This window comes from Diadema antillarum, unplaced genomic scaffold, assembly GCF_040938485.1.
Source record: "Diadema antillarum isolate AM-2024a unplaced genomic scaffold, OU_Dant_1.0 seq00002536_RagTag, whole genome shotgun sequence".
In the NCBI taxonomy this organism is placed as follows: Eukaryota; Metazoa; Echinodermata; class Echinoidea; order Diadematoida; family Diadematidae; genus Diadema; species Diadema antillarum.
The window spans coordinates 145,677-157,268 of NW_027273138.1; the positions used below are offsets into that span (position 1 = coordinate 145,677).

General features: G+C 38.9%; 1 protein-coding gene across 1 annotated transcript; it reads right to left on the bottom strand.

The window, feature by feature from the left end:
• Positions 1 to 687: 687 nt before the first annotated feature.
• On the bottom strand, positions 688 to 6,350 carry LOC139714932 (uncharacterized). Its single transcript, XM_071626582.1, has 8 exons — positions 6,337 to 6,350; positions 4,596 to 4,841; positions 3,953 to 4,029; positions 2,967 to 3,160; positions 2,292 to 2,606; positions 2,007 to 2,156; positions 1,164 to 1,356; positions 688 to 980 (listed from the first exon to the last, which is right to left on the bottom strand). Exons 1-8 carry the CDS (start codon positions 6,348 to 6,350, stop codon positions 688 to 690), a joined length of 1,482 nt encoding a protein of 493 aa, XP_071482683.1.
• Between the last annotated feature and the right edge of the window lie 5,242 nt (positions 6,351 to 11,592).

Genomic DNA, 11,592 nt, shown 5'->3' on the forward strand with positions numbered 1-11,592 from the left:
GATGGCATAGCCAAGGAAGCAAAAGAAAAGAAGAAAGCATACAGTCTACACATGTGAAGTTACAGGCAAAGTGGTACCATAGACTCCACTCTCATTATAAAGAAGTCCTTGGGACCAGTAGTTTTCTTTCATTAAATCAAAATTTTGTTATATCTGAACAAACAAACATTAAAAACCGTAAAGCATATAATGGTGGGGCCTAAATTTTTACTCTATTGTAACGGGAATTTTGTTATAACCATGTTTGTTATAACGGAAATGCACTGTACTGGATTACATTGCTACATTCTTACTAGAATATGAGTGAGCCTTTTATGTCATCATCCTTGTTCAGTGTAATTTCCTTTGGGTTTTTTAGAGTATTGGTTTATCTGCTCAAGCACCACAATAAATTCCACAAATCTATATTATGGCTTCATTGATTTAGGTACTGCATGATGTGAAATTATGAAAACAGTCTGAAATTCCCCTTCAAGAGCATGGATAGAATATTCTTTGCACAGGAAGAGTATTCTGTGAAAAGTTTCCTCTAAAAACATCTATAGACTGTTCTAACATGAGAAGTATATTGAAGTGCTATTGCTAAAACTGGATTGCTAAAACTGGATTCCATTCCAGTACAAGGTGTAAGTGAAATGACAGATATGAATATAATCTATACAATCTATTATGTACTGAACTTACCATCTAACGGTCTTTGCTGAACTTGTTGTATGTTTGAGGGCTGCTGACAACCCACTGATTTTTAACGCACTGAAGTTGACGCTTTAGGGCGTCATGATACCCGCGCAGATCGTCAAGGATGTTGTTGAGTTGACTGTGAACAGCCTCCCCTCCCTGTTCTCCTAGGAGCCCAGCTGGAGCTTTCCACTGACTCAGGAAGGGAACAACATGCTCCTCTAGGAGATGCTGTTTTGGAGTAACCGTCTCATTAGGGAAGGTGTGTCTACAACATGTCATGTATGCCTTGATGTTCCCATCTGTAGAGGAAACAATTACATTTTAACATTATGCCAAAGGCTGTGCATAGTGATTTTTTTTTTTTTTTTTGGTCTTTTTCCAACGTAATTGGCTTGTCAGAAGAAACATCTACGACGAATATAATGATTTCTCTTATTTTTTACACAGAGTAAATGCTAATACTAAAAAATACTCTCTCTCACCTAATTGCTGTATTTCCTCTTCATTCATGAAGCCAGCCTTGTTGATGGCCTTGTGACATTGGCCATAGAGCTTGAAGACCTTGTTGTACTTGCACTCGGCATCAAAGGCTTCTTGATGGAGAGACTGGTCATGTGGACAAGCTTCTTGTACAGTCTCAGTGATTGAAGAGGTAAGCAAATCCACGTTTTGGGGCTGTTGAATACATACAGTAGCAGAGGAAATGCAGATTTAGAGATTATAAGACAGCGCTATGTGAACTCCTAAAGAGATGTTAGTGAACATTGCAAGCATTTAACATAATGCTGTGTTGTTGTTTTTTACGAGATAGTAGGAAATCAATCGAGGTCAAAATATGAACCAAATGAAATTACAGCTGCTTCTTTAGACAGAGAAACTACAAGAAAACATGAAGTATTTACTGTAGTAAATCTCAATTTCATGGAAGATAGCAGTGGAGTTGCCAATAGAATAATTGAGTGTGTAAACTTAACAAAGGTAATGATAAGACAGTATCATTATTGCACATATAATTGTTGGCGAAGTTGACTCTGGACATGTATCATTTCTTGGACTTGTGAAATAGCTCTTGTTAAGTGTACCAATACCCTGGAAATCAAATTTGTGTACAGCCCATTTATATATATATATATATATATATGCATTGGACTCGATGAATGAGAGAGAGGATATAGATTAAAAGATCCCATACACGGTGCATATCACTTTAATACAAAGCTTACTAATGCCAATGATACTTAAGGAACAGAAGCCCTGACATAGAGTTTGATTACTGTTGTTGTTGTTGCTATACCTGGTTTTCTAGTGCAGAGGGGAAAACTCACCTGAAGGCACTTGTGTACGTGGTTTCCCACAAAGGATTTGCTGTCGTATGCTTGGCGGCACACTTTTAGCTTTTGGAGCACCATTTCCAGTCGGGTCATGACAGGGCCTGTACCAAATCTGACTCCTGGCGAATTTGAGATTTCCTTGTCCTAGATAAAGGAGAAATCATTTTGATCAATACTTTTCTCAAAGGATCTGCACTGGGAATTTTATGAAACAAATGTAAAAAATCAATTTACATAATAAATATAAACTATAGCTCTCATAAAGACATGAAAGATTACCACTTCACATTTCTCCTTCCTCTTTTCCTCAGCCATCTCCAGAATTGTTGCAGGAGGCTCAGTGTCATACAACAGGGCAACCATGGTATGCTGCTGAATTAAGTCATCAATCTCCTCCTCTAGCTCCTTAGCCTTGCTCTGAAGTGAGAATTTCCTCATGGCTTGCTTGTAAGCCGTCTTGGCATTAGACAGCTCAGTTCCACTCACTGATAGTCTCTCCATGATCTTCACATCCAGTTCATGGCATTTGCCACTCATCGAATTAAAGTGTTTCAAAAAGAGACCCAGGGAAATGTGAAGTCCTGGTGGGCACACCTAGTGTAAAAGAAATGAGATTTTTGTAAGGTTCCTTCCATGTTTCATGTTTGAAGCCTGAGCTGTAGACATACATGAACCTCCCTTTCTCATATCTCTTATATTTCTTTGCATTTTAAGCAGGATTTCATAGCAAAGCCTTACTGCATAGACGAATCAAATGCCCAATCACTGAACACAGATGAGCATTGCACAAAGATGGCAGGATGCAAGCATGGAACCATCTGAGTGCACCTTAAATGTGAGATTCAAAAGCAGGTGTGTCTCCATATTAACATAAACTTATATTCTTTGGTCCCCTTACTGTTTTTGGAAATGTTTACAGGATATGTTTAGTGTATTGATATTATTGATGCTCACTTGGTCAATCGGGATTCGGAAAAACGGTGAACGGATGACATTGTTAGCCTCCTTCGCAATACCATGCTGCGTGAAGTTGTTGAGGGACACGTCTAAGCTCTGAAGTGTACGGGTTTGTTGGGTAGCCTTCCTCTCAGCAGGTGGAATGCTCATATCTTGACGTGTTGCTGAGCAGTGCAGACAGCAATGACGCCCTGCAAGAGTTAAAAGTGGTGAAGTACAACGTCAATTGCTATATTGATTGTCATCTATACTTCTACCCGACATAAAAGAAACTATGCCTGTGACCATACTCTTGGCAGATTTTAGCCTTCAAAAACTGTACTTTGAACATTTAACTTAAAAGCCACGTTCGCACTCCAGACTCAGTTGTCCGAGTGCCAAGTTCGCATATTCTGCTCAAATGCACAAACACACCAAAAAACTGATTGATAAATCGTCAAATTCCACAATACAGTGGACTTCCATTATAACGAAGTCCTCGGGACCGGCAATTTTCTTTCATTATATCGAAATTTTGTTATTACCGAATGAATAAACATTACAAATACCAGTAAACAGAGTTGACAATTTTGCGGCCTAAATTGTACTTCCTTGTAACCGGAATTTCGTTATAAACGTGTTCGTTATAAACGTGTTCGTTATAATGGGAGTGCACAGTTCAATGAAAGTGTTTTTTTTTTCTTCGCAATTCTATTCCTGTCACATGTAGCTTGCATTTTATGTGGTGATTGACTATCAAGCGGTGCTATTGTCTATCTACTATATTTGCAAGTAAATTCTAAGTTTCTGTCATTGTTTTGTGTGCAAAAGTCATGCTTCTACAATAATGCAACTACTGGTCATTTGACAGAAAAACAATAATGCAGTCTTTTGATTTGTCAAATAATTTATATTCAAGGAAAAGTGGGCATTTTTTTTTAACTCATTACATGTCCAGGGTAACAAATATCTATAAAAGTTACATAGATTTACTTGCTGCTTACCACTAGGTCCAGATAGGCCGTACATGCGTGTCAGGTACTCACAGTCTCCAAACGCAAAGAGCCGGATCTTCTTTTCCCTTAAGATGAATACATTGGACAATACAGATTTTATGGCGCCATGCAGCACAAAAACAACATTTCGTATCTAAGTGTCTTCATGAATCAATAGTTTCAGTGCAGGCCTAAAGAATCAAAACAAAGAAAGCAGTAAAGGGTTGTTTGCCTTCATTGAACCTTATAAATAGAGTACATTGTCCACATTGGCAAAATGACTGATTTGTGACATTTTACATTACTTATCGTCCATTCTTGAAAATTGCACAATATCACCTTTCACAAAAATGTGTGTGATGGTGAAATATATAATTTTCACAAGAACATTAAGAATAATTAACAATCATGATAGGCATATTGTTCACATTACAGTGGCCTTTTCTTTTGTCATCGAAATTTCGTTATCCGAACAAATAAAAAATAAAAACATAGAGCTGATAATGTAACGACCTCAGTCTTTACTTTGTTGTAACTGGAATTTCATTATATCAGTGTTCGTTATATCGGGAGTGCACACAGTGTTCATTATAGCAGGAGTGCACACAGTGTTCATTATAGCAGGAGTGCACTGTATCACCAGACTTCATACCTCCAGCAGGAGTGCGATAACTCCTCGATTTGTGCTTGGACCGACTTCAATGCCACCTGGAGATTGTATGGTGAATCCTTTCCAGGGAATAGCAAGATCACACGGGTATTGTGGAGACTGCTGGGACGACCAACGTTGGCTATCTGGATCATGAGCTTGAATGTTCCCTTGCCCTTATCTCCGCCAACCTTCACCCAAATCTCCCCCTCAGGAATGTTGCCATTATGCCAAGTCAGTTCATCAAGTCTGTTTTGCAACATGAGCAATGTGATACTGCAATTTCTAAGCCAGCTTTTCAAAAGTAGGCCAATGTAGCACATTAAAACTGACTAAAAAGGTGTGGTTGTCACATAATAGGCAAAAATTATTTGATTGTTATCCACATTGCTTAAAAAGCCCACAAAATAGGGCCTACTGATATATCCCATGTGCACAAAATATTTTTTTTGTGTGTGTGTCTGTGGGTACATGTAATACCATATAGTACAGTTCTTTTATTGATCCATAAATCAAACAATTATAAACATCCGATGACATTATTCAATGTCCACATGACTGACATAATAAAAAAATTCCAAACTAGATCACATACAAAATAAAGATTAATCTCAACATAGCAAGGGAAATCTGTGGATCTTTAATAAAGGAGACCTCCGGATGATTTTCAGATTTTTACATTTGAACAACTATAAATTACTTATACTGAGGACAGAGTTTTAGAATTTGTGACAATTGGGATGAAGAATAAGAATATTTTCCAAATTTAGAACAAATTGCAATGAACAAGGATGATGACATGGCAGAGTCACCATAAGAATGCATGAGTTGGGGCTCAAGGAAGCAGAACAAAATAAGAAGGCATGCATAGATTATACACAGGTGAACTTGCAAGCAAGCGGTATTGTAATGGAATTACACTGCTACATTTCTGAAATATGTGAACCTCCTATGTCATCATCCTTGTTCAGTGTAATTTGTGTAAGGTTTTTCAAAGTATTGTTTCTCTGTTCAAGAACCACAATAGATTCCACAATATACATGGAGCTGTTGATTTATGTACTATACATGATGTGAAATTATGAAAATCGTCTGGAACGTCCCTTTAAATAAACCCAATTAGATTACAATTATTCCTATTACGTAAACTCAGTGAAAGGTGTATGTGACACTGTCATGTCTGATGACATACAGTCAACTTCGGATACCTCGACGTCGGACGCGTAGTTCGAAAAAAAAATAACTCGAAGTTCGGTTACCTCGAAGTGAAATCTACTGTCCCGATCTTAATTAACTTATTGTTTTTCCCAGCATGTTGCTCGAATCGAAATTGCGAAATCACTCAGTATCTCCGATTAGCGCGTGGACAGCGAAGACATGTCACAAATCTTTTCACACTCGACTGTAAATATTCTGAGACCAGGGCCCCATTTCATAAAGAGTTTATTTGATGACAACTCTTTGCTGGAATGACTATTGTCATGATAACGACAAGAATACAGCTTCCTGATTGGCTGTTTGCTGTGGAAAATGGTCATTCCAGCAAGAGTTGTCATCCTAACATCTGTTATGAAATGGGGCCCAGAACAATCGCGCGCCCGAAGAAATACCCGGTACACAGCTGACAAGAAAAATCCCCGACACCTACCTACACACGTACACGGTATGCACATAGCACCCGTGCCAATGGAGTGCTTACGATAGCACTACGCTCTGCCCCATCAGGGAGGTGAGAGGAACTCACCTCCCTGGCCCCATCATCTTCTTTTCTTTAACCTCTGTGTTTTAATTCTTGATCATGATAGTCATACCGAGCGCGTAGATTTCTTAACCGTCGTGGGGCACCTGCTTAGGTGTTGACAGTTATATCTTTGGCATTAATCACGGTCCACTGTCCAAACATCAATTTCTATTTTTTTAAACTTTTTTTTTGTCTTTCACGAAGTTTGTTTCATTTATTCTTCCCCGAGAACGCAAGCACTGATTTTTTTTCTCCAGCAATGCAATTATGAAAATAGTGTGGTATATGATCTGGAAGTATAGGCCGAGCATAATAAAGAATAGAATAAACAGGTCTCCGCACTAACTTTTATCCACCAGTATCATTAATTCTTATTTTTTGGTGGTCGAAAGTAAAGTCTGGTGACACACACACACACACACACACACACACACACAAAGTCAAGAAAAACATTAGAAAAACTAAATCGGTCCTACTAAACATAGAAAAATTAATACTAAGCATTTTCGAAGTGATACAGATGCCCATGTCTAAAACAAATGAATAGAAAATCCAATCGTCTTTTTCTGTGTATCAAGATTTAGCAAATGGGCGTAGAGATTATTATAAAAGTTGATGCCTATATATTTTGGAGGTCAAAACTTACGTTTGAAATGAAAAAGTGGGAGCATTTGCTGACATTAAATTTTGTTAGCATCCAACTTTTGTTTTAGCATTGTAAAGAGCTGAAAGTTACCTTATTGGTTTCTTATTGTAAAAGCGATCACCCAACATTTATTAGTATAGCACCTTACGGAGCCGAATATTACCGTGAATCATTTTTAAATGTAAAAGCAAACAACCCGTCTCCGACATTCATCTTAGCATCTTGGAGCTGAGTGCTATCCTTAAACATTTCCAAACGTGAAAGCAAACATCCGCTATTTGTTTTAGCATCTAACTGAGCGGATTAATACCGTTAATCATTTCCAAATGTAAAAGCTACAATCTGTTATTTATTTTTGCATCGTACGGAGCAGAATATTACCGTTATTCATTTCAAACATCAGACATTTAATTTATTATCGAACGGAGTCGAATGTTACTGATGTCCACTTCCGAAAGTGAAATGAATCATCTAACAATTATTTCATCATCGTACGGAGCCAAATGTTACTGTTTTTCATTTTTGAACGTCAAGGCAGACATCAGACATTTATTTTACCATCAAACGTAGCTGAATGTTACTGTTATTCATTTCGAAATGTAATAGCAAATATCCAATATATTTTTTAGCATCGTATGGGGCAGAATGTTACTGCTATTCACTTCCAAACATGCCAAACGTAAAAGCAATCATTCGACATGTATTTTAGCATCTTTTGGAGCTGAACGTTATTGCCATTTACTTTCGAACGTAAAAGCAAACATCCGGCATTTATTTTATCATCGTACAGAGATGAATATTATTGTTATTCATTTCAGAACATCAAAGCAAACATTCGACATTTATTTTAGCATCTTCCGGAACTTAATGTTATTGCAATTTACTTTCGAACGTAAAAGCAGATATCCAGCATTTATTTTACCATCGTAAGGAGTTGAATATTATTGTTACTCATTTCCGAACGTCAAAGCAAACATCAAACATTAATTTTACCATTGAACGCAGCTAAATGTTACTGTAATTCATTTCGAAATTTAAAAGCAACCATTAGACAGTTATTTTAGCATCGTATGGAGCAGAATATTACTGCTATTCACCTCCGAACATAAAAGCGATCATCTGACATTTATTTTAGCATCTTCCGGAGCCGAATGTTATTGCTATTTCTTTTCGAAAGTATAAGGAAACATCCGACATTTATTCAACCATCGTAGGGAGCCGAATGTTATCCTTATTCATTTCCGAACGCAAAATCAAATATCTGACATTAGTTTTAGCACAATACGGAGCTGAGTCTTATTGTCATTCATTTCCAAAAGTATGAGCAAACATCCGACATAATTATATCAATTAGTATCATACCGAGTCGAATATTACCGTTATTCATTTCCAAAATTAAAAGCAAACATCCGACATTCATTTTAGCATCTTACGGGGCCGATTGCTACTGCTGTTCATTTTCAAAAGTAAAGGCAAACATCCGACCTTTTTTTGGTGGCGCGATCGGACCACCAAAATCTTTATTTCTGAAATTTTGATTTCAATTCCGATTTTCATTCAATTCATTTATATAAAAGTCGATTCAACTCCAACTGACAAGCATGCAACCAATCAGTAGGCACTATAACAGATACCATGTTGAACATCGATAAACGTCGGATAAGTCGAAGAAAATTCGACGTACGTACGCGTACCTCGAATTTTGCGTACCTTGAACCATTTTCTTCAGTCCCGATGAATTCGAGGTATCCGAAGTTGACTGTACCTTATATGACTGAGACATATTCTGCCAGCTCTACCAAAATAACCTATTGTTCTTTAATCACTAGATGTACTGGCATTCCTCAAATAAATACCACTTTGGAATGCACATCGCCAAGACTACATACAACTGTTCATGTACATTACACGCCCACATGTAATTCTGAAACATTCCAATACGGCTACATAGATACATGGTACCGATCGACCATGTCTATACAGTCATGTAGGTATATCAGTGTCACCGGCTCTTGAAAATAATGTCTACACAGTGGCGTAACTACGGGGGGGGGGGGGGGGGCATGGGGGGGGGGGGCACGTGCCCCCCCCCCCCCCCCCCCCAATCCGCTGGTAAAAAAAAAAAGAAAAAAGGTAATTCAAGGGTTAGTAAACTGCTTTTGAAATCGACATGAAAGGGTGATCAAGAAGTAAGATATTTCTCTAAGATTTCTTTTAACCATAATTGAAGAGGTATGTAGTGTGAAACATTGTTCAAAAAGCCCGGAGCCGACAAAAGATTGTGTGATTCAGTGTGATTCCTGGTTGGCATTCTGAATAAAAGCAGGATGTGCGCATGTAGTGTACTCAGAACATCCGAACGGCAGAAAGAGTCGCTGCAATGTTGCGCAATGTGATGTATAATGTACACCTTCGTACCTTACGCTTTGTTATGTCACAGCTAGATCATTGATTTTGCAGTGTTGCTTTACATACTAGTCTATATTAAAATGCCTTGCATTGCCAATTAAGACTTGAACTGGGTTATTCCCTAAATTTCCCATGTATATAAAACTCACACACACACAAATACAAACAATTAAGGGATGCTCTAAAGTGCAGATTTTGGACTTCTTTTCCCCGCTAGGTCACTTCGACCCCCCCCCCTCGCTGGTCATACCTCCCCAATCATGAACATAAAGCGACATCCTTGACTACCAGTGGCGGATCCAAGGAGGCGCACCGGCCTCCGCCCCCCCCCCCCCTTAATTTCCAAAACGAAAAGATATAGCTACATACGGCAGTTTTTGGACTGTAAAATGTCAAAATTTTCAAGCTCGCTCGCATTTAATTGCTATGCCATTCTCCTGATGTTGCTGCCAGTAATTGCCAGCAGTTGCGGCCAGTGCACGCCCCCCCCCCCCCTTAAATTCCAAAGCGAAAAAAAAATATAGCTACAAACAACAGTTTGGGGAGTGAAAAATGTCACAATTTTCAAGCTCGCTCATTTCGCTCGCTCGCATTTAAACTTTATGCCATTCTCCTGATGTTACTGCCAGTAATTGCCAGCAGTTGTGCCCGGTGCGCCCCCCCCCCCCCTTAATTTCCAAAGCGAAAAGATATAGCTACAAACGGCAGTTTTGGGACTGTAAAGGGCTCACACCTGTAAATAAAATGGACTGTCCCAGACCCCTTCACAAATTCGTACCAAAGATACCAAAATAAATGAAGAAAAAAATTAATTAAAAATCAATGATGTAGTTTGGCAAAAAACTGAATAGCTGTAGATATTGAGTATGAATTCCTCTACAAACGGCATTTTGGTTGGAAGATGAAAGCTTTTCTGATGGAATTCGAGGGGACTATATTTCATTGGGTACGTGTACGGAAAATAGGTGATTTTTTGAGTGACAAGAACTCGTAGTCTGGCTTTGCGGACCCCTGGACAGAATTAGAGCAGAACAACCCACCATGGAAATCTGATGGATGAAAGGTAATATCTCACTTATTCAGGTTAGTGAAGATCAAACACCTCATTTCTCCCAGCTATTTTACAGAATTTTTTGAAATTCGAATTTTAACACACGTCTCTATGGGGAATTATTTACCCGTGTGAGCCCTATAGAGAATGCACGCAATACATGCAAGTCTATGGGAAGTATTCATCCCATACAAGCTCTGCTGGTTTATGTTGATCTTGTATTGTGTCAGATCTCTCTTCCTCCCTCCCCCTTCTCCTCCCTACTCCCCCTCCCTCCCTCTACCTCTCTCCTCTACTCCCCCCCCCCCAACTCTATCTTGCTACAATTTCTTTTCTTTTTTTATATTATGTTCTTGTGGTACTAGATCTTAGTAAATAGCAGTCATCAGTATCACACAACTTTGAATGACTTCTTGTATTGTGTATCTTGCACTGTGTCAGATCTCTCTTCCTCCCTCCCCCTTCTCCTCCCTACTCCCCCTCCCTCCCTCTACCTCTCTCCTCTACTCCCCCCCCCCCCCCAACTCTATCTTGCTACAATTTCTTTTCTTTTTTTATATTATGTTCTTGTGGTACTAGATCTTAGTAAATAGCAGTCATCAGTATCACAACTTTGAATGACTTCTTGTATTGTGTATCTTGTATTGTGTCAGATCTCTCTTCCTCCCTCCCCCTTCTCCTCCCTACTCCCCCTCCCTCCCTCTACCTCTCTCCTCTACTCCCCCCCCAACTCTATCTTGCTACAATTTCTTTTCTTTTTTTATATTATGTTCTTGTGGTACTAGATCTTAGTAAATAGCAGTCATCAGTATCACACAACTTTGAATGACTTCTTGTATTGTGTATCTTGTACTGTGTCAGATCTCTCTTCCTCCCTCCCCCTTCTCCTCCCTACTCCCCCCTCCCTCTACCTCTCTCCTCTACTCCCCCCCCCCAACTCTATCTTGCTACAATTTCTTTTCTTTTTTTATATTATGTTCTTGTGGTACTAGATCTTAGTAAATAGCAGTCATCAGTATCACAACTTTGAATGACTTCTTGTATTGTGTATCTTGTATTGTGTCAGATCTCTTCCTCCCCCCTTCTGCTCCCTACCCCCTCTCTCTCTACCTCTCTCCTCTACTCCCCCCCCCCCACTCTCCCTTGCTACAAT